Raw genomic sequence first — 23,350 nt, 5'->3', positions numbered from 1 at the left:
CAAGCACATGTCACTACCATGGAAGCCTCGAGTATAGGTTCACTCATCTCCATCCTCCATTCACCCCTTCCTTCAGAGCCCTGAGCCAGGAAATAGAACACCCCTTCCAGCCACACGGTCGTGCATCTATTCACTCAGCTGTTATCTATTGAGTGCCATGACATGGCGACCACAAAGACGGGTAGGACGCACCCCCTGGTCTCAAGAAGCTTGAGGGGGGGAATAGCGCCTGTTCATGGCTCACCTTGCATAAGGCATCTTGCTAACTTCTGAACAATAGCTACAGGTAGCATTACTGTGCCATCTTATAGAAAAGAAACAGGCTCACACAGGTCAGGCGAGTTGCACACAGTGACGGTGATGTAGCCAGTGAGCTTCAGGCTGGTCTGGCTGCTGGTCCATCATTCTTTCCTCCAAGTCAGGCTGCCCCCTGGTGAGCCCAGCCCCCACCCTCACACCTCCACAGCACGACTTCTGCATGCACGCTCACACGCACACAGATACCGCGATCCCTCAAGATAGTGGTTCTCAAACTATCTGTGGTGAAGGACCAGTTTGGGTTTTTACCTGACATATTGTGGGCTGATACTTCTGTAAAATGCAATAAAAATGAACTGCTAGAAAAACAATCACATGCTTGGTTATCCTGAAAATGTCAAAGTGCTATAAAAGGTTCTAAATGCTTACCCTCTCTCTCCGTACTTGTCTTCTACTGAACCAATAAGACACAGTTCAGGGAACAGCATGGATGTGCAGACCACACTGTGAGTACATTTGCCTGAAGACACGGCACCCACACCCACATGTAGAGACTGGAGCCTGAGAAAGTAAATGGTGGAGAGCAGGAATCTAAGGACACTATGGACAGTGTGGTAGGAGAGCTCACCTCAGTCCCCCAGTCTCACCCTCCTTCCAGATTCCAGGCTGGGAACTGAGTATAGACAACAGAATACAGACAGGGAGGAAGGGCTTTGGTGGCAGGCCTCAGGGCCCTCAGGGAACACAGAAGAACACCTCTCCACCTGTTCCGGAATTCACTCGTTTTGGCCAGACCTCCTCCAACCCCTTCCCTCCCCATGCTACCTTCACTCCTGGTGGGGGGGGGGGGGGGCGGTGTGCAGGAAGGTGAGGCTGTGGAGAGAGGTGTTTTGGATCCAGAGCCCCTCTGCAGTAGAAGGAACCCTAGCATTTCATAGGAATTCTTCCCAGAAACCTCCAGGCACCTTTATGGGCTCCATGGGCTGGAAGAAAGTAGTCATGGATGGCCTTGGCTCACTCTCTACTCCTTCTTCCCACCTCTACCCGCACCCCTAGAAACCCGGACAAAGGCATCCAGTTCCTGATCTCCCGAGGCTTCATCCCTGACACCCCCATTGGAGTGGCCCACTTCCTGCTCCAGCGCAAGGGCCTCAGCCGGCAGATGATCGGGGAGTTCCTGGGTAACAGCAAGAAGCAGTTCAACCGCGATGTGCTGGAGTGAGTGCCCCTCTCCCTGGCCCATCCACCTAGGGTCCCCTAGGATGCAGGGGAGTGAGCAGGACCCCTGGAGTCTTGGCCCAATCTTGACCAGCCTCTGTTTCCCCCTCCAAAGTCCTGCAGACATTTACTGAGCGCCCTCTGGCAGGGTACCATTGGAGGAACCAGGGGTACAGGAATGGTCAAAGGAGACAAAAAGGCCTCCCTCCCTGCTACCCTCAGGGGGCAAGAGAATGAGTCTGGAAAAGAAGGGGACTATGTCTGCCCTGGGGCCATCTCTGCCTGGTGAAAGGCCTCAGCCCACCCTCTAGCGGGCATCTGCCCCACCTCCAAGCCCCCAGAGGCTGGCCTGCTCCCCACACGGACTCAGTGTCATATTGGTGGAGGCAAACAGGAGGCAGAAAAAAGAAGTTAGACTGAGGGTTTTTAGAGCAAGAAATAGAGTGATTCTGTAAAGATATGTTTACCACCAAGATCAATAGATGGGGGCAGGATGAGGGGACCGCCGTGTTCAGCTTTGTTCATGTGGAGGCTTGAGCACATGAGAGTCTCTTCACACTCACCACCCCAGGAGCCACAGGGCATGGGGTGGCATCCCTGGGGCCTTGGAGCCACCTCTCCCCTGGCAAAGAGAGGGTGAGGCCCCATGAAGCCTGATCCAGTCTCCTTAAGCTCACTTCCTTCTTGAAGGTCACCATGCTGTAAGAAGCCCCCCCCCTCCCCGCCCCACTTCCCCCCTCTCTCTTGGGTAGTCAGCAAAAGTGTTTCCTCTAAAGTGTTCCTGAGAGACCTCTTTCCTTTGTACTTGCTCTCAGAACAGCAAGGGCCTGCTACATGGGGGCAGGGGGCTCCTGCTCAAGGGTTTGGGAGCATGGGCTGACTGGCAGGGTTGTCCATGTCCCTGGAGTGGGAGCTCAGAGACATGGCTTCTGTTTATGAAGGAGTTTTGGTGCTGTGTCTTTCTACAAGTCCCTGCTCTCTGGGCCTGCATTTCCAAGCCTGTAGAGTGGAGGGTTGTCCTCCACTCTAGTTGATTCCAGTTGTCCTCTGGAATCCCTATCACATTTCTAAATTCACTGGTAGTTGTTTCACTGAATACAGTCCAAAGAGCAGGGGCTTGGACCCAGCTGAGGGACCTTGAAATCCCCAGATGCCCCTTAGTTGACCGAACCCAGGTCCTGCCTCTGACTCTGGGCAGCTTTGGACATTCAGACCCCGCCCCCCTCCATTAGGTCTTAAGATGCTCTGAGTGCCTGCAAAAAAAAGTAAACTGATAAGTGTGCAGGGTTTCCTTCTCCCCCTCCTTTCCTCTCCCTCTCCCTTGGGCTCCCCTTCCTCCCCACCACTACCTCTGCTATGCAGGGGGCCCTGAGGGGATGCCCTGAGGAAATGATAGAAAGAGGAGAAAGATCAGGTTTTCTTTGTTTCTTTCCTCACCTTGTTTTCTCCCATCTGGCTCATCTCTCTGGCCTTTTCATTGGCTATTGTCCCCGTTCTACTCCTCCGTTCCCTAGGAGGGGGCATGGGGGGGGGGCTGTGCCTCATCGTTTAGTTCTTCCCAGCTGCCCCCGCCCCTGGGTGACCCTGCTTTGTCTCTCTGCTCTGGGGGCACAGGCCCTGACTGCTGTTTCTTCTGCCTTCCCCAGTCCCTGTGTGTCTGGCCTTGAAATTCTGACCTGCTAGGCCCACAGTGACCTGGAGTGCTAGGAACACATGCTTTTCCTCCAGCCCCAGTGGTGCCTCCACAGCACAGTGCAAACTGATTACCATCCTCCCCGGGAGACTGAGTGTGCGGGCTAGAGACAGATCAGCACTGCAGCCCGAGCTGGGGACCCGGCTAGCAGCTGAGGTGGGGATCTGGCTCTGGATGAGAGGGCAGTGTGTGGTGGCAGGAGAAAGCCGGGCCTGAGAGGGCTTGCTCTGAACCCTGGCTCTGATCCTCGCATGCTGGGAAGCCTCCCCTGGGCCTCAGTTTCCTCTCCTGTAAAGTGGGAGGGTCAGGCTGTGTGCTCCCAGAGGTCCCTTTGACTCCTGTGAATCTGTGGTCTTTCCCACTCCACAGGGCCTTTGTAGCACACTGGGATCATGCAGAATTGTTTGCCCTAAACATCCAGGTCATGCTTTGTCATGCTACCGGCTCATCCCAGAGCAGCCCGCAGGCTCCAGAGCAGTGCTGGGGGACCAGAGTTCTCCATTCGTTCCACAGACGTGGAGTGCCTACTCCGTGTTGGGAATGGGGCTGAGCTGGGCACCCGTGAGAATGTGGGATGGGGGCAGTGAGGAATAGGCTTGGCTGTGGCCTGGGGGGAACTTACAGACCCAGGTGTCAAGGGGAGAGAGGAGAGGAGGAGTATGGAAAGGAGACAAAGGGCCAAGGAACCTCCAGCAGGCATTGTGGTTTCAGGAGAGTGGAGTGCAGACCAAAGCCCCAGTCTGCCCCACTGGGTGCCTCAGCCCCTCGTGTTTTGTTCTGCAGCCATGCAGGCCCCGGGTGCTGAGACCCTGGCATGCTCAGCTGCTACACGTAAGAGCTCCACAGAAAGGAGCCTCTTCACCCAAGTGCGCGTTGCTGACTGGCTGGCTTGTCTCCTGTGGGGCGCCCACAGGAGATGGAGAGCCAGGAAGGGGCAGGCACTCGCCAGGGAGCCAGACGTTGGGGTTTGGAGGGTTTCCCTGCCACCCAAGCCAGCTATCCTGCACCCTCTCAGGGTCTGCTACCTCTTCCTTCCTCCCACCAGAGAAAACACACAGTAACAAAGTCACCAGTGCCATTTCGCTCAGGCTGAAAAGGCTTCATTGGGATTCCACACAGCTTCCCTGCCCCCGCCTGGTGACATTCAGCATGTCGCGTCCGTTCTGTACAAAGCTGCTTGCTGAATAAAAGGACATAAATCACCCAACCCCTTGGAGACTGAGACAGCCCCAGCCCCAGCACTCTCCAAGATGCAGCCAGGCAAGAAGAGGAGAGGGTGGAGGCTTCTAGGAGGGGATGGGGTGGGACCCCCACCACGACCAACTGCTTGTGGGCCTGTGGAGGAAGGGAAGAGAGAAGGGGCTGAGCAGAATCTACCTCAGGTGCTGACTTATGTCTGAGCACCTACATCTGATGTGGTGACATTGCTTCCAGAATCTGACCCTTGGTGCCCTTGGAAGCTGATCTCTTCACTGCTTAGTACCCTGTTTCCATGGAAGATACACTCCAAGAAGGAATGTATTTAACCAGGATTTATCAGATAATAATAGAAGGCATTCTGAGCACAAAAGGCCACATCCATTCCACTGGTTACCTAGGAAAGTTTTGGGGTTTTTTTATCTTATTTTTTTAAGTTTATTTATTTGTTCTGAGAGAGAGAGAGAGAGAGAGTGAGTGGGAGGGGCAGAGGGAAAAAAGGAGAGACAGAGAATCCCAAGCAGTCTCTGCACTGTCAGCACAGAGCCTGATGCGGGACTCGATCTCATGAATGTTGAGATCATGACTTGAGCGGAAATTAAGAGTTGGATGCTTAACCAACTGAGCCATCCAGGCGCCCCAGCTTTGGTTTGTTTTTAAAGGAGAAACCAGCCTGTTTCCTCACTTGTCAAATGGGAAAAATATCACCCATGTCATATGAGTTAAAATTTTTAAATGCATGTAAAGTGCTTAAGTCAGTGACTGATGCTTAGGAAGTTGTTTATAAATATTAGCTATTTCTGTTATTATTTCTCCCACTTGAAAACACAAGGCATTGAACACCTCCCCACCCTGGCCAGGGAAACCTCAGACCACCCCATGTCTGGTTTGGGATCAGGTCTGTTCCCCGGACAACGAGAACATGCTGAAGCTTGCTGGGGAAGGGAGAGCTCCTTTGAGGACCATCCTGCACTCTGGAGAAGCCCCCTCTGGTGACGAGGAGAGAGGGGCAGTGTTGGCTTAGCAGAAGGAGCCAGACATCAGCTGGGGTTAGGATCCGTTGGTGCTGGAAGCTTCTCTCTCTGTTTTCACATGGCTGGGAAATTTGACTCTGCTCTATTTCCCTTCTGAAATGTTCGCTTCAGCAGGTTTGAAGGCCAGTGGATGGGGGAATGTTCCACGCTGGCTGTGAGTGGTCTCTTTTCTGGGCTGGGTGATCTTTTCCAATGTGAATCACATACACATGAAGGGCAGCAGTGTCTGTCCTTTCCATAGCAGTGTGCGAAGGGCAGCTCTTGGGTTGGGTTGCCAGAAGAGTTTCCTGGGTGTTCTTTCTCTCACTGTGTCTACTCCCATTTTTTGTTCAATATTAGAGTTTGACATTTTAGTCAGATTGCATTATTTCATTTCCTTGGAAATGTGTTGGCCAGAGTGTAACAGATTTGTTCTTCTTAGGGGACATTCAGGAATGAAGACAGATTGTCTGTCAAACTCAACAGGCTGGAAGGCTCTAGCCTTTCATGGCTAGGAAGAAATTACTTGAGAATATCCTGCCCATTGGGTCACGTGTAACCTCAGAATGGTTACTTTATTTCTGAAGAATTCCACTGAAGGAGAGAGGAGGCTAGGGCCCATGCAGACCCCTGTGGGTCTGGAGGAGGGTGGAAGAGGCCCCTGGTAGGCAGGGATAGACTTTGGGGTTATTTCCACTGCTTTGAAAGTTTGACACTGCGGCCACCCAGGGGGATGGAAGGCGGGAGTCTCTTCTAAAAGTGAAGTCTTTAAGTTTATGATCTTGACCCCTCACCTCTCCAGTGCCCTTCCCCCTTGCCCCCACCGCCCCCATCACACACACACACACACACACACACACACTGACAGATGAGAGATTTTCCTTAACAATAAAGAGTCATGAACATTTCAGACCCACTTACTCCTATAGTGGAGATTTTTGGACCCCAAGCATGGGGTGAACAAGTCCAGAGTGGAGACTCCCTTTGGCTTGGTCACATTAGCATCTAAGTTGGGCTTTCATACAAAGACCTACCACCCAGCCCCTTCCTGATAGCTCAGGTCCTAGCTCTGGAGGGCTCTTGACATCCCTATGTGATTCTCAGGTGTGGCTTCAACCCACCACTCATTGAAGTGGGATTTCCAGGGAGCAGGATTCTAGGAAAGGGGCTTCCTGAGATTACATTCTCCTGGGGTTTTTAGGAGGGCCAGTTGCGACTGAGCAGGCTGTGAGACATAACACTGACAGCTCACATCTATCAAGCATTCGCTGTGTGCCAGCAGGCACTGCGCCAAGACCCATACATGCAAAATCTCATTCCGTCTTCACAGCAGCTCTGTGAGGTGAGTGCCGTTGATCTGTGCCAAACATGGGAGCAGAGGAACAGAGATGTTAGGTAGCTTGCCCACAATCACAGAGCTAACCAATGGCTGAGATCGATGATGGCAGGCACAATGGTTCTATAACCCAAGCCGTCCTCCCCTGTGCCTTATCTCAAGGGACGTGTGGTCCAAATGCCTTGTAGTTTTTGTCAGACCCCAGTGGTGAAATGTAGTACTGGAAGACCCCTTGCACGGCCTGCTGGTCCAGCCGTCTCATCTCACCCGGGCAGAAACTGAGGCCGAGAGAGAAGAAATGACTACTCCCCTGGCCAGTGGCAGATTGAACGAAATCAGGTACTATCCCGTCCCTTGACTCACCTTTGCTCGCTCTGCTCATCTGAAAAGAAAGCAGGACTGAGAAACTGATTCATAAAATCTCAAGAGGTCTGAGCTAGAACCAGTTTCCCCTCTCCCTGATAGATGGACATTTTAAGGAGTCAGATGAATGTCTAGAGATGGAATTTCAGGCAAATGGAACTGTTCATGAGGGAAAGGTCTTAATACCTATGCTAGAATGGACTTCAACCTCACTTCCTTGGTATGTCAACTCAGACTTGGTCTCCAGGTGCCTAACGAAAACTGTCATTTCCTAAGCTCTGTTACAGACCAGGCACTTTACATAATAAAATGTCTCTTTCAAAACTCCTAACCACCTGCCCACTAGATGTTATAGTTGTCCGCTCCATTCTGTAGATGGAAAAAGGGAGGCATGGAGAGGCTAAGGGACCTGAACTGAAAAAGGCTAAATGATGGGAGCCAGATTCAACCCCAAGGGTGTCTGACACCAACAGTTGACTTCTCATTCCACCCACTGTTAATGGCACAGAGCAGTGGTTCTCCAAGTGTGGTCCCCGGAACGGCAGCAGCAGCATCACCACCTGAAAAGCTGTTAGCAATGTCAGTTCTCAGACTCCAGCTCAGACCCACTCAGTCAGAACTCTGGGGGCAGCAACTGTGGGTTAACAAGCCTGCCAGGGGGCTCTGATGCCCACTCAAGTTCGAGAACCCCCAGCAGACAGGGATGCTGCCCCAGGCCGAGCAAAGGGAAAATCACCTCAGACATCCGCATTGACTTCTAATTCACTTGGGTAGTTTAAACTTGGTTCTTTTGGTTCCTGAGTCCTCAAGGTGTGACTGGCAGCCATCCCTTCTGGGGCCCTCCCCGACGAGATTTTTCTTTGTTCCCATGTCACCATCAGGGACGCTGGCAGGTCCTCTTGCGTCAGCTCCCTTCTGCTCTATTTTCTGAGCCACGATGCACTTTTCCAAAAAGCCTTGACCTTTGTTGGGCATGTTATGAGTTGTGCCTAACAAAAATAACTCTCTGGTGGATGGGGATATTTTTAATTGAATTGTATGAGCCAAGAACTGCAGAAATAAAACCAAGGTTCCTATATCCCATGGCAGTAGGCGGTTTCATTTTCCATCCTAATCCTGAAACCCAGGCTTAGTCTCCTCCCCGACTGCCAGTGCCCCCACCCAGACCCTCCCGCCCCACCGCCGTCTGGGGCACACGCACCTCTGCCGAGCCTCAGCCTACATGCGCCTCACCTTCCAGATCTTTGCTGTCTCTTCTGGCCAATTAAAAATCCCTGCTGCTATCATTACCTATTTTCAGCTCCCAGTCAGTTCCTTTGTCTGCCAGACGCTGTCTTGCTATCGTTTAAAAAAATTGAGATGACGAAATTCATTTTGATCACAGTCGTGTATGACGCTTCATTTCCCTGCAACACACTGACTCCACGCATTGATCAGTATTAACAAACAATTTTATGCAAGGTTGTACCTGTGTATGCAGACGCAAGGAACATCTGTGCTTCTGCTTGCCCAGCCCCTGTGAGGTACTTGCCACAGGACAGAGAGAGGGAGGGAGGCCTGGACAGAAGATTCGCTCCCCTGATTCACTCATTCGCGGATCCGCAGCGGCACCTCCCTGGGCAGGTGCAGCCGTGCTCGGTTGGAAGCGGTTTAATGGGCACCAGTTAGCCCCGGCTCTCATCACTCACTCACTTGCACGTGAGGCTGAAGGAATTGGGAAGCACATGTACTCCACCCTGCTTTACTGCCCATGGTCTGGAATCTGCAGGGCCATTTCCTGGGCAGCTCCGTCCAGTCTCGGGGTGAGCTCCAGATGACCTTGGCAAAGCAGGCCTGGCAATCCTGGACCGCTGGGCAGAGCTCCCAGAAGCTCAGGCCCCTGGGCTCCCTCCCCAGCTGAGCACATGCTCAAGGTCCCATTCATTCACCCAGCTGGTCTCTCACTCACGCATTCATTCATCCCGGGAACAGTTACTGAATTCGTATGTGCGCCAGACATGCAGAGGGGAAAAGAACTGCCTGTGCCGGAAAGAGCACAGAGCCTAGTGGGAAGACAGGCAGGTAAATGTTATGACACAGGAGACACCTGCACTGGTGGACAGACGCCTGTCTGGGATAGCATGGAGGTCGAGGGGGACTCCTAGAGAGACGGATCGCTCAACAGGGACCTCCAGGTAGGGGTTGGGAGGCAAGAAGAAAGAACACTGTGTGCAAAAGCATGCAGGCTTGAGAGCCAGACTACAGGAGGGGAGGCGGTACGTGAAAGGGGCAGAAGCTGAGTGGCTAACAGGGCCTTGCTTGCTCGGCTGAGAAACTTGGGCTTCATGCTAGGGATGTGGAAAGCCCCTAAAAAATATAGGAGTGGCAGGACCAAATGGAGTGTCCTGGAAGGATTGTTCTGGAACATGACTTGGAGGCAGGGAGGCCAGTTAGGGAGGCTACTGCAGTCACAGTCATGGGGAGTAATTCGAGGAAGGAGGAGACCCTTAGCCTGGGCAGTGGCCACAGGAGGGAGGAGTCCTCGGAGCCTGGAGACATGGTGAGGCAGGTGTTGGGCTGGAGGAGAGCAGAGGCAGCCAGATCGCAGGAAACAGCCTCCTGAGCTGCTAAGGATTTGGAACAGTCTTTGCATGTGAATATATTTGTGCTCTCAGGCTCTCTAGGGTAATTTGTGAGATTATACCAAATAAACATGAATGTATTATTCAGTTTGGGAGGGGAGATGCTGGGTTTGGGGACATTTCATCTGAAGAATTCCTCAAATCAGACAGTGTCAAGTATTTACTGAAAACATGTTAAAATATTAAATAGCAGCTGAAAGGTGAAATGCAGGCAGCCTGACTTCCCTGCAAGAGATGCCAGCACAACCTGTGGTCTTGTGAGTGTTGCCCCTGTGACTGCCATTCAGACCAGAGTGCCCAGAGGAATTCAGCAACCAGGGCACTCAGAAGTGTGTTGGTCAACTTCCAACCAAATGCAGAGTCTGTGGTTTACGTGTGCCCTCTGGACTCAGCAACGTTGTCTTTTATAAACAATACAGATCAACCAAAAAGAATTAACTGGTTGGTGACTAATAATAAAATTAAAAGGGTGAATGCATCACAAGAGAGAAACACTTAAGAGCTGTTGAAGGGGACATTCAGAGCCAGCGAATTGGGTAAGGCCACCTAGAGAGAGGTTGTTAAGAGCAGGAAGGGAGGAGTGCCTGGGTGGCTCAGATGGTTACCGGTTTGGCTCAGGTCATGATGTCACAGTTCGTGAGTTCGAGCCCTGCATCATGCTCTCTGCTGTGTGGAGTCTGCTTGGGATTCTAACCTCTCTCCCTCTCTCTCTCTCTCTGCCCCTCCCGTGTGTCTCTCCCTCTCAAAATAAATAAATAAACTTTTAAAAAGTCATTTAAGAGGGGAAAAGGAGCCTGGTGTCTAGTCCTAAGGTAGAGGTGCAGCAGAAGGAGGCCCTTCGTGAAGGAGGTGCACCTTCAGGGAGGAAAGAGTCAACCTAGGGGAGGGTGGTGTGAGGGAAGCAAGAGAGAGGAGTGTTTCAAGAAGGGAATGATTAGCCATGTTGGTGCTGCCCAGAGGCTGCTGGGATGAAAAGTTGGTGCCATTGGACTTGCAACATGTCGGCCGGCGTGGCCTTGATAAGCAAAGTTTCCGTGGAATGCTGGAGGTAGATGCTTGGCTGGAGCGGATTGAAAGGTGAATGGGATTGAGGACGTGGAGACAGCAGGCATAGGGACCACCTAGCAGTTTGGCTCCAAAGAAGAGTAGAGGCAAGGGGTAGTGACTCGAGGCGAAGAAGGGTCCAGGCAGGGTTATAATTTGTAAAATAGGAAAGACAAGACTTTGGGTGCTAAGGACGATGGTTTAGTAGATACTAAATTGGTATTACAGGAAAGAGCATCTCAGACATAACGTGTCCAAATCTGCAGTCTCAGTCTCTCCTTCAGCATAGGTGTCCATCCCATCATGGACTCGGCATAAAAAATAGCACCACCAGGCCCTCAGGTGCTCAAGCCAGGGCTTGGACACTCACCATTGACTCCTCTTTTCCTCACCTCCCACCTTCCCTCCATTGCCCGCTCCCATCAGTTCTTCCTCTAGGATGTATCTCAGATCGCCCATCCACTTGGTCTCCACCTTAGCCTAGGCTCCATCAGCCCTAACTTGGGCCTTGGCAGTAGCATCCTAACAGGGCCCCTGCTTCATTCTTGTTCCCTGCCGTCCCTTTTCCACTCATTCTCCCCCAATAGCCAGAGAAATCTTCATAAAACAAACTGGCTCGTATCACTCCTCTGATCATATCCTATTGTCTCCCATTGTATTCAGGCTAAACTCCGAAATCCTCTTATGACTCACATAGCTCTGTCTGGTCAAACCCCTGCCTGCCTCTCTAGCCCCACAGCCTGCCACTCTCCATTGTCCCCTTTACTCTGCATTGCAGACTCATTGACCTTTCTAGGTCCTTGGAAGTTCTTTCCTACCACAGGGCCTTGGCATATGCTTTCCCCCCTCTGCCTGAAAGCTCCCCCACCCCTCCCTTTCCCTTGGTCAGCTCCTCATCATTCAGGTCTCAGCTCAATGTCATGTCCGTAAAGGGGCCTTTCCAAAATATGAAATACATCTTTTGTCCTCTCACGGAAGCCTGTCCTTTGCCTACATAGGATTCGCCACAATTACAATGAAATGATTATTTTTTACTCTGTGTATAATGTTTCTCTCTCACCAGGATAGGGTCTGTGTTTGTGTTGTTTGCCACTTACACCAGGTCCCAAGCACAGCGTCTTGCATACAGGAGGAAATGCATGTTTGTTGGAAAGAAGGAAGGAAGGAAGGAAGGAAGGAAGGAAAGAAGGGAGGGAGGGAGGGGAGAAAGAAAAAAAGTCACCACCAGGGGCCAGAGAAAGCAGCAGAGAGGGGAAGAGGGAAGAAAGGGGTTGGGGATTGCTTTCTGCTGTGGCTTCTGGGTGCCCAGGCCAGCTCTGAAACTGAGAGATGGCCCCACAGCTTCTGTGTTGACTGCTGATAGTGAAGTGACTCCCAGCACGTGACTGTGACCATGATGGTGCCCAGTTGTCCCTCCCCTTGGCCCCCCACTGGCTCCAGCCAGGCATCAGGGTAAGACAGCTGCTCCCAGGGCATTAACACTAGATGGGGAAGGAGGCAGGCTTGCCTGGCCCAGGAGATGCCAGCAAGGCATGTGATGTGTGCAGCTCCCCCTGCAGGGGCAGCTCTTTTGTGAGCTGGTTTCTTCACATGGAATACAAAATAACAGGATAATGGTTAATATCGCACAGGATGGAGAGAGAAAATGAAGTCAGGGTGCACTTAGTGACAATCCTCAGTAACATGAGCACAGAGGGCGCTTCCCCCGCTAGTGTTGGACCCCCGTTGAAGTGGAGACGGCCCCCTGGGGGAAGAGGCCTCACAAGAGCAGGAAGCCTGGCGCAAGCCCCTTTGTGGTCTCAGTTTCGCCTTCTGCAAAATGGGGAGATTATACACTAGAAAAGACCACCCAGAAACATGTGATGTTTTTCACCTTAAAGATGATCAAAGAGGGACTGATGTCCTTGGCTGTCCTGGGTGGAGGCCACAGGGTGGATTTGGAAAACTGTCAAACAATCTGCTCCCCACCACAATTCCAGGGTGGCAAAGAAGGATGGGGAAGAGGAGATTTTATGTACTGGTAGACACAACAAAATAAGAGAAGCTGGGGGGGGTGGGGAGCCTGGATGGCTCAGTTGATTGAGCGCCTGACTTAGGCTCAGGTCATGATCTCACGGTCTGTGGGTTGGAGCCCCGCCTCAGGCTCTGTGCTGGCAGCTCAGAGCCTGGAGCCTGCTTCCGATTCTGTGTCTCCCTCTCTCTCTGCCCCTCCCCCACTCGCACTCTGTCTCTCTCTGTCTCAAAAATAAAATAAACATTAAAAAAATAATAAGAAGAAAAGCCGTGGGAAAGAGTGAGAGAAGAGGAGCAGGGAGTGGGTCATGGTGCAGCCTGGGCTTGTACCTCGGGAGAGAAAAGAGAATCAGGCTGAGTGGAGGAGCAAAAGAGTTGTGGATGATTGCAGGATGGCAGAGGCCCCTGAGGTGAGGGGCTGCCGGGACAGGCCTGTCAGGAGAGAGCACAGCCTCAGCCCAGACCACAGGCCCCACCAGGAAGGTATACAGTGGTTCACTGGGAGGAGGGAGAGAAGCAGTCGGTCATTGGTCATTGCCAGCTCTATTCCAAAGCCAGCCAGAAATGGCGCTGTGGCCACCTGCTGTCCGGGAGCCCTCTGTCTGCTCTGCTTCTGGACCCTTCTCAGAGAGTGGGAGCAGTCCTGAGAGGTCACCTGGCCCAAAGCCCAACTCTACAGAGAGGAAGGCATTTGTTTCCTTGGAGACAGTAGTGCCCTGCCGTCACTCAACACATCTCCTTCCCTCCTGTCTGCAGGTTTTGCAGAACACATTCAGATTTGTTCCCCAGGATCTGAGAGCCCCAGGACACTGCCCGCATTGAACACTGATGCCCCAAGCTGGCAACTGCAGGGAGTAAGGCGGGAATACATGTGTGTGTCCACGTGTGTGTGGAGGGGGCGCGGCATCCGTCTCCACCTTTTTCCTCCCTGACTGCTCTGCAGAAGCAGCCTCTGAGAGCCTGACAGGGACACACGAGTGCCCCTGAGCTGCTGCCCTGGTGGCCTGTGAGTTGCTGGACTCACTTTGCAAAGGCTCCACCTGGGCTGGACCCGCCTCCTACCCTTGCACTCAGCTCAGCTACTGGCTTTCAGTTCTTAAGAATCACCTGGAGAGCTTGTGAAGAATGCGGATTCCCAGGCTCCGCCTCTACATATTCGAGTGGGTAGATCTGGGGTGGGGCTCAGGGAGCTGCATTTTAACAAGCCACTTCGCAACTCTCACACGGGGTCTTTGAGGATGTGGGGTGTAGACTCTCAGCCCCACGGCCCAGGCATCCTCCCATGAAGTCCTTCCCCCCCCCCGTGGCCGGTGACTGATTCACTCAGCACTCCCCAGTCTGTGCGCTGGCGTTTCCACCTGGCTGAGTCTCAGGCTCTGGGCTCATTACTGGAGCTTTTAGCCGCAGCCCCGAGCGAGCCAGCGAGCGAACGCGCGTGCGGGCTGCGTGTCACCTGAGCGAAGGCCTGGAAACTAGGCCATCGTGCTTGGCCGAGCAGATCCTACTTTCTCCCAGCTGCCCCTCTGCCTCCTTTGGCGGCCCCCACCTCGGTGCCCGGGCTTCAGGCGGTCACGCCCTTGGAGCGCTGGGGCAGGGGGCACAGGACAGAGACTCTGAGGGATATGGAGGCCAGGTAGGGGTGCGGTGGACAGGCTGATGGGGCGAGTCCTGGGCAGCGGCTGGACGCCAGGCTGGGAGACCGGGGGCCATCCTGGGGTCCTCTGGGCTTGGCTAGCCTGGGGCCCACTGCCCTCCCCCTGGGCCTTGACGAGTTAGGCGGGGGCCAGGATGAGCGGGTGGGGCCCCTCTGCTCCATGCCCAGCAACACCCACCCCTGTCCAGTCTGTGGTACTGTCCTCCACACCCATCTCCTGTCCTTTTCCACCTCTCTCTCCTCTCTCTGTCTCTGTCTCTCCCCTCATCTCTGTTTGTCTCTTGTTCTCTGTCTCCGTCTCCCCCATTTTGTGGGTCTTTCTCTCTCCTCTTTGCCTCCTTGCCTCTCCTTTTCTGTCTCTCTTGCCTTCTCTCTCTGTCCCTGTTCTCTTGGTCTTTCTGACCTGACTCTGTATCCTCTGTGTCTCTCACTGCCTCTACGTCTGTCTCCTCCCTCCCTATCCTTGCTTCCCCGGCTCTAGCTCCGGTCCCCTTGCTGCAGGACCACACTGGTTCACCTCCTCTGACGGCCTCGCTGTCTGGGTCAGTCATGCATGATTCATAACTCCTGGCTGTGCTGGGCTAGGGGATACATGGGTGTGGGCCCCATGATGCTGCTCCTGAGGTTCACTTGCCAGCCTGGGAGTGCTCAGGGAGGATGACAAGAACTGCTGAGAAATCAGAGTGGCCTCTCCCCAGGCTGGACCCGGGGGCTGCTACCACCAGTTTCCGTCTCAAACACCCAGACACTGACATTGCCACTTGTCATACTTGGGCCACATTCTTGCCTTGGCCTCCCCAGTGCCACCCTCTCTCTCACTATCCAGGCAGACAAGTCTGAGAGGAGGCTGGGCTTGACTACGAGGAGGATGGGCTCCCAGCCTGAAGATGGCCATCTCCCCTGTGGGAGCTGAGAGGGGGCTCCTAGCCTCCCCTTTCTAGAAGTCTCAGTGATGCTCTCTCTTCCCTGTTCCCCCCGAAAGGGGCCACCAGGCCCCTGACCACTGTTGTGTGGCTGTCTCCCATTGCTTCCTTCTAAAAACTGACACCAGAGCCAGGGTTGAGTCAGGATCTCTGAGTCTCCTAGGTGGTGGGCCTTGCACAGGCTCTGGCATCATGGAGGAAGTGGGTCCTGCTTAGGGCTCGTCTCTCTGCTCACACGGTCACTGGGCAAATGTTCCCTGAGTCCCCCGGTATGCTGGGCACCAAGCCACACACTGGGCTCGAGCCCAGAGCTCGCCTCGCCTTTTTGGGCAGGAAGGCAGGCAGCGACCAGGCCATGACCCTGTGGCAGTGGCGGCCAGGGCTGTGGAAGCAGAGGGGCTGCTGACCCCAACAGGCATTGTGGGGCTGGGTATGAAACGACCAGGAGAGAGGAGGCTGGACCACAGCACGGGTGCAGAAAGGGGGGAAGTTGGCTCTGGGAGCCTGGTGGCACGTGGGAGCGTCTGCAGTTCTCAGGCACATCAGGGCTGCTGCTTGGCCAGACCTGGATCCCTGCCCGCTGCTCATGGCCCTGGGGACAGGCCACCCCAAAGGAGGGCAAGGCAGCAGGAGGACAGGAGGGGCCCTGGGAGGAATGACACTGCCTCGTAGGGGTGACTGGAACCACGTCCCCACCTCCATTTCCCTAGGCACTGCAGGGAGACATTCAGATGCAAACTCTCCAGGGGTAGATAGAGGTGGCATTTCAGAGGTAGAAGCGCCCTTGGGGAGCAGGACTCTGACCTCTTTCCTCCTCAGAAAAAGAAACCAAGGCTCTAAAAGATGAGTCTTCACCAAAAGACACAAAAAATTCAGTGGTAGGCCCAGGCTCAGAATCTGGCCGTGTTTGTCACACTGTTCCCCTCCCACATTAGGCTGATTTGTCATTTACTCTTCAGAGGCCACAGCTTCCTTGAGAGCTCAGGGCTCCTTCCTTGGCTGCAAGGGAGCTTAGGATGAGCTCACTCCTTTCCCATCTGGCCTGAGGCAGACCCCGAGGGGTGGTAGGGGAGGAGGGGTCCATCACCTGGAAGCCCAAATGGGCACGAGAAACTAGGCTCCTAACAGGACAGGAGCAGATAAGTAAATTGCACTTACTCCTATTTCAAACCTTTGCCTGACTCTGAGACCCTCTGAGGCTGAGAGGAGACGAGCTGGGAGCTAGAGGTGGAAGATCAGCCTCCTTCTGGCTGTGTGGCTCTGGATAGCCCCCCTGGCCTCTCTGGGTCTCAGGCTCTTAGCTATGGAGACAGCAGTCAGCCATCTGCCTCCCAGGGCTCTTGTGCTGGAGGAAAGATGGTGTAAGGGAGGGTCCTCTTAGGTTACCAGAGGGAGAATCCTGGCCACCAAGGTGGGCGGTCCAGTGGGAGAGGGGGCTACACCTTGCACCCTACTCCTCAGCTGCCTCTAGCTGAGAGAGGATTAGGGGCTGACCTCTCCTCAAGAACCCCCCCTCCCGACCTGCCCTCAGCTGTGTGGTGGACGAGATGGACTTCTCCAGCATGGAGCTGGACGAGGCCCTGCGGAAGTTCCAGGCCCACATCCGCGTGCAGGGGGAAGCCCAGAAGGTAGAGCGACTCATAGAGGCTTTCAGGTAGGACCCCCATCCCCGCTTCCCTCACACAGCCCTCAAAACACACGCCTGGGATGTGGGGCACTAGAGATGCTGGGGGGTCCATCTGGGGCTGGGAGAAGCCCTCCTGGTGGGGTGGGAAGGGTGGGGGGCTGGCTGCAGAGGAGGGAAGGAAAGAAAAGGGACAGGAGTCCTTGAGCTCTCTAGGCTTAGAGCAGCGCCGGGGCCTTCCAGGTAGACAGGGTGCATCCCACCCATCCCCATGGACCAGCAAGTCTTTGGTGAGCATCTGGGTGCGGTGACGGGCTCCATGGCTGTGTGACACCGGCCCTGTCCCCTCAGTGGGGAAGAGGGCCAGGCTACAGGGACCCGATGCCCTCAGAGAAGTGGCATCTGTCCCCCCCACGACCCCCCATTTCTGGAGCCCAGGGAAGGGGGAGAAGGGCCTCAGCACCCCGCTTGTGTCCCCACTGCAGCCAGCGCTACTGCATGTGCAACCCCGAGGTGGTGCAGCAGTTCCACAACCCCGACACCATCTTCATCCTCGCCTTTGCCATCATCCTCCTCAACACCGACATGTACAGCCCCAACATCAAGCCCGACCGGAAGATGATGCTAGAGGACTTTATCCGAAACCTGAGAGGTAAGGAGGACAGGGAGGAGGGCCGAGGCCGCTGCTCAGGCTCCGTTCTGTTCAGCGTGAATTCTGTGTCTGAGCTGACTGTAGATTGCCACCCTAGCAGCCAGGGGCACTGGACACTGCTCTGTGGTCCCAGTCACACACAGCCATCTGGAAAAGTTGCTTGCATGCCAGGCATTGGGGGAGTTTCCAGGAGTCATGGCCACTGCCCTACATCAACCAGCAAGGGCCCCTGGGCAATGCCCCTTGCCCTCCGTGGAACGTCCTCCACTGGTTGACTTCTAGGCCCCGGCCACACAGCTGGCGCCTATGTGTGCCAGCCCTTCCCACCGCACGACAGACGGAGGCTTTTAGGTCTTGGGTCCATGGACATCAGCCTTGCAGATAATTTCATGGCACCCAGCAGCCGAGTCCTTCTCTAAATGACATAGTGCACCACCTAGCAGGGATCAGAGCTAAACTGGAAGGATGTGATGTGTGTTCAACTCACTGGCTTTTTTTCTTCTTTAGCACTTAAGGAATCGAAGCTATACATGCACATCATTTAATAAAGTCAAATCATTCTACACGGCTTGCTACAAAAAAAATTAGTCCCTGCCCCTGTCGCCACTCTTCTGCCACTCTCAACGTTCTTTTTGCCATTTATCGTGTTTCTTCTATATCGCGAAACCACGTGCTTCTTCTTCCTTTTTTTTTGTTCTTATTCTTTTTTTTAAATTGCTATGAAAGCAAACTGTAAGGTGTACAAATCTGAAAGCATGATGAAGTTTATGTTCATATGCATGTGTGATCACAGCCGGCTCTCGTTCCAGATCATTCCCCTGGCCCCAGAACATCCTTTCATGTCCCGGCCCAGTCAGTGCCCCTGTCAGAATGCCAAGGCTCCTGACCTTCCGTCCCCATTGACTAGCTGTGTAGCTCTTGAATTTCATATAGATGGGATGAAATAGTATCTATACTTTGCTTTCTTTTATACCCTGCTACTTGTTCATTTTTAAAAATGTTGAGCATTATCTATTAATTTATATCTTAATCCGTTCAGGTTGCTATAACAAAATACTACTGGCTGGGTAGCTTATAAACAGACATGTGTTTCTCACAGTTCTGGAGGCCAGGAAGCCCGAGATGAAGGTTCTGGCAGATTTGGTGTCTGGTGAGAGCCCTCTTCCTGGTTCCGGCTGGGGCTTTCTCACAGTGCACTCGCCTGGTGGAAAGGGTGGGCTCTGTGAGGTCCTTTTTACATGGCACTGGCCCCATTCACGGGGACTCCACCTTTATAACTTGGTTTCTAAAGCCCCACCTCCTAATACTATCAGTTTTGGGAGCTAGGATTTCAGCATATGAAAGGGGGAAGGGAAACACAGACATTCAGACCATAGCAATTTCATAGAACATGAGCATTAGCCCTCTTTGATCCACCTTCCCCAACCCACCCCCACTAAAACTACCCTGAATCCCCATGATCTTCTTACAGCTGTAGCATTCTTTTTGTGATGTCAGTGTTTATGGTATTAAGACTAGGTAAACACAGTTCAAAGCTGAGTCTTGAAGTATAGCATGAATACAAACCCTTTCTATTTCTCATTTCCATGGAGTGAATACTTGTGTTCTTTTCCCATTTGCTCAACTCTCTACATACCTGCCACTAATTTATCTCCAAACTCCCCAACCTAAGTGTCAAGTTCCTCTCTGCACGTGGAACACAGAGAGGTATTCTTCTTGGGGTCTCTCTCCCAAGAGCCTCTAGTCTCTGCTCCTATCTGGACAGGTGGCTGGGCCAGCTGCATGCAGTCACCTAGGATTCCCTCCACCATCATCCGGGCACCTCCTTTGTCTTGTTCCTGTGTTCGGTTCCTGTATCCTAGATTTCATAGCTGGCTCATTTTTAGTTTTCTTCCATACGAAAGGTACATTGGCCGCAAATTTTTGAGAACTTGTGTGTCTGGATATTTGTTTTCTACCTTCAGTCTTGATTGGGAGTTTGGCTGGGCATAGAATTCCAGATTGGAAACACTGAACTCAAAATTTTGAGGGCATTGCTCCATTGTCTTTTAATGGACAGTGCTACTCTGCCATTCCAATTCCTCACCTTTTGCATATTATTTCTCTCTCTCTCTCTCTCTCTCTCTCTCTCTGAAAATGTACAGGCTCTTCTCTTTCTCCTTTGTCTTCTAAATTTTCCTGATGTTTCGCCTCATTATGGTTCTTTTTTAAATTGAAGTATAATTGATGTCCTATTAGTTTCAGGTGTACATCATAGTGATTTGATATTTTTATACATTGGGAAATGGTCCCCATGATAAGTCTGGTTACCATCTGTCACCATACAAACTTATTACGGTATTATTGACTGTATTTCCTGTGCTGTACATTATATCCCCATGACTCAATTTATTTTATAATTGGAAGCTTGTACCTCTTAATCCCCTTCATTTATTTTGCCCACCCCCAACCTGCCTCCCCTCCGGCAACCAACAGTTTGTTCTCTGTATTTATGAGTCTGTTTCTATTTTGTTTTGTCCATTTGTTTTGCATTTAGATTCCACATATAAGTGAAGTCATACTGTGTTTTTCTTTCTGAGTTGTTTCACTTAGCATAGTACCCTCTAGCTCCATCCATGTTGTTGTAAATGGCAAGATTTCATTCTCTTTTATGACTAATATTCCATTATACACACACACACACACACACACACACACACACACCTTCTTTATCCATCATCTCTCAATACACACATAGGTTTCTTCCATCTCTTGGCTGTTGTAAGTAATGCTACAGTGAACATGAGGGTGCAGATATCATCTTCTCTGTACTGTCTTTCTGGCACTCATGTTATTCAGATATTAGATCTCCTGGTTTGATGTTCTAATTTTTACAGTTTTCTATTTTCCATATTCGTCTTCTGGTTGGACTTTCTTGAAGATGTCCCTTGGCTTTATCTTGCGAGTTTCCTACAAATTTTTTCATTTCTGCTGTCATATTTTTCATTTTTAATAACTCTTTTCTTCTGTAAATATTCCCCTTTTATAGCATTTTAGTCTTGTTTTGTAGATGCAACTATCTTCTCATATATCTCTGATGGTATCTGTTTGTTTTGGTTACTCCCTACTTGCCTCTATTTCTTCTGGCTTCCTTTTTCTGTTTTTCCCGTACTTCTTTCTCTCTTGTGTTATAGACTTTCCATATATACTTGATGAAACTTGATTGTTCTCAAATATTTAAGAGTGAGCTAAAAGGCCGATTAAAACTCTGTGAGTATGGGTGGGGGGTTCTGAGTGGTGGGCTTTTTCATAGGGTGATTAAATTGAGCTGTTTCATTGGGACACCCTTACTGCAGTATCTTCAGATTTTTCTCTTGTGCTGGTTGATTCCCCAGAAGAGAAATGTCTGATCTGTTGACCAGAGGGTATGAGTCTGGCTGCCAATATTCTAAGATCTTTTGGGTAAGAAGGATTGAGAGGGTCTCTTAATACATAGACATCAACTCCATGCTCCAGTTTTCAGCACAGACTCCCACCTTGGACTGGGCTTGGGTGCCCCCACCCCAGAGTTCCTGGTTCACCTCTTCTAGAGGACTGACCTTCAGTCTGCTGCTGAAGCAGAGGAAGGGGCAGGGAGATCTAAATCCTTTTTAGACTGATTATCAACCTATTTTCCTGTTTCCAGCCTGACCTCACCTCCACTAAAAGTGGGATTCCTGTTGCCACCCATTCCAGAGCCCTTTGGTGGTTCTGTGGTGTGCTGAATAGCTTGTAACTTCTCGGCCGGCTTCAATTTCCACTTTCTCAGGATTGCTCATGCATCCACTTTCCAGGTCATATGGTGCCCTTGTTTCTTCCCCCATTCTCTTTCTCTTTGTGTGTATATGCCTGTTTAAAAAATTCCCTTTGACCAGAATATTCAGAAGGAGCAAAGGTGTGCAACCAACCATTTCGGCTGGGAGCCTCTGTGTGTTCAGTCCTGGTCCCTGCTCTTTCTTGCCCCCAGCCTGATGTCTTTTAGGCCCCCAGGGGTGCTGCATGGGCTAATTTGCCTGACTTGAAGAACCAAGATCAGATGTGGAAGAAATGGGATTGATACAAAGAGTTGCTCATAGAAGGTATAATGTCCTCTCACTAGGTAGGAAATCTCCTTTGAGGACACTTGCCAAAGTTGCTTTATTTTGAATGTTTCTGTCTTATAAGAGAAGCATATAGTCATTAAAAAAAGATTTAGGAAAGGTAGAATGAAGAAATTTTTTATGGCTTCTCTTTCTACTTCCCAAAGAATTTGTTTCCAAGTCAGTATTTTTGTTCCTGGAGTTTTATTACTATGAAGTAAGAGATGGGAGTAGAGTGTCCTTACCTGCATTGCTACAGGGGGCTGTCCGGCTCCTCTTCACCTAACATGTAACCACCACCACCTCCCCACGCTCCCAGTGAGGGAAGAATCTTGTCACACATTCTTAGTTAACAACTAATCAGGGGTGGGGATTAGGTGTGAGAGGGAGGAGATCCAAGAGAGAATAAGACAGAACATCAGCTGGGCACCTGGGTGGTTCAGTCAGTTAAGCATGCGACTCTTGGTTTTGGCTCAGGTCATGGTCTCACCGTTCATGAGTTCAAGCCCCATGTTGGGGTCTGCGCTGTCAGTGTAGAGCCTGCTTGAGATTCTCTCTTTCTCAAAATAGATTTTTTTAAAAAACTTAAAAAAAGAAAAGACAATATCAGCCTTCAAGTTGTCCTCATGGGGGGCAGGGAGTGGGGTGGGGGTAGACAAATACACAGAGCACAAAAAGAACTACAGAAGTGAGGCCCTGAGTGGTAACATGGAGGCTGTATTTGAGGATGAGGAAAGAGACCAGGGAGGTGAGAGTGGATGTTCTGGTTATGGAACAGCAGGAGATGAGACTGCAAATGTGTATTGGGACCATATTGTAGTAGTTCTGGTGCCTGGCTAAGGAGTCTGTCCTTAATTCAGTGGGGCTGGGAAGCCAGTCACTGAAGGTTTTGCAACAGGGACAGGGCAAAATCAAGGCCACCCCTGCGGAACATCAGCCTGGTGGGGGCTTCCCCTCTCTGGCTGCAGGCCTCTGACACATCCGTCCTCTGCCTCCTTCGCCTCCCCTTCCCTTGCCATGTTGATAGGTGTGGATGACGGTGCCGACATCCCCAGGGAGCTGGTGGTGGGCATCTATGAAAGGATACAACAGAAGGAGCTCAAGTCCAATGAGGACCACGTCACGTATGTCACCAAGGTGGAGAAGTCCATTGTGGGCATGAAGACGGTAAGTGTCCACCACAGAACAACACTCACCCCGTGGGAGTCACTTCCTCTCCCATGGCTGCCAGGCGCCCCCCATCTCACACCTGCCTTTGTCTCAAGACCAGCTGACATCTCCTCCCAATCTCCTCCTTCCCTATCAGGAACACTTTGCTCACTTCATAGTAATTGAGTCCTTACTCTGTGCCATACACTGCACCCTCCGTTTTCCCTTACCTCACTTCCTCTGTGCTACCAGCTATGGCAGCAGAGAGGTTGAGGTGAGATGTTGGGAAAGGCTGCCCAGTGGTCTAGGGTTGAAGCATCTGGATGGCCAGATGGGGAGACTTAGGATGGGATGGATACTGGGCTTTCCTGGATGGTCCTACTGAATGGAAGACAGGAAAGAAGCTGAAGTAGGCTCTAGACTGTGGTAAGCCACTGGTGTGCCCCTTAGTTGTGACCTGTGTCGCAGGCAATATGGTCCATGTTGGCAATGATT

General features: G+C 51.8%; 1 protein-coding gene across 8 annotated transcripts in view; it reads left to right on the top strand.

Annotated features, from left to right (window-relative positions):
- IQSEC3 (IQ motif and Sec7 domain ArfGEF 3) overlaps positions 1-23,350 on the top strand; it is a 108,338-nt gene that overhangs the window by 69,806 nt on the left and 15,182 nt on the right. For all 8 annotated transcript variants that reach the window (XR_006294765.1, XR_006294766.1, XR_006294763.1 and 5 more), the window contains 4 exons: positions 1,315-1,476; positions 16,865-16,987; positions 17,443-17,609; positions 22,734-22,873. Coding sequence is in view for 5 of the 8 variants with exons in the window: in XM_043564895.1 (XP_043420830.1) it covers positions 1,315-1,476; positions 16,865-16,987; positions 17,443-17,609; positions 22,734-22,873 (592 nt within the window). In the remaining 3 variants the exon portion in view is untranslated. The remainder of the gene's footprint in view (positions 1-1,314; positions 1,477-16,864; positions 16,988-17,442; positions 17,610-22,733; positions 22,874-23,350) is intronic.

Source organism: Prionailurus bengalensis, chromosome B4 (genome assembly GCF_016509475.1).
Source record: "Prionailurus bengalensis isolate Pbe53 chromosome B4, Fcat_Pben_1.1_paternal_pri, whole genome shotgun sequence".
Taxonomy (NCBI): Eukaryota; Metazoa; Chordata; class Mammalia; order Carnivora; family Felidae; genus Prionailurus; species Prionailurus bengalensis.
Note: the sequence above shows the minus strand (reverse complement) of the source record. Positions and strands in the feature narration are given on the sequence as shown.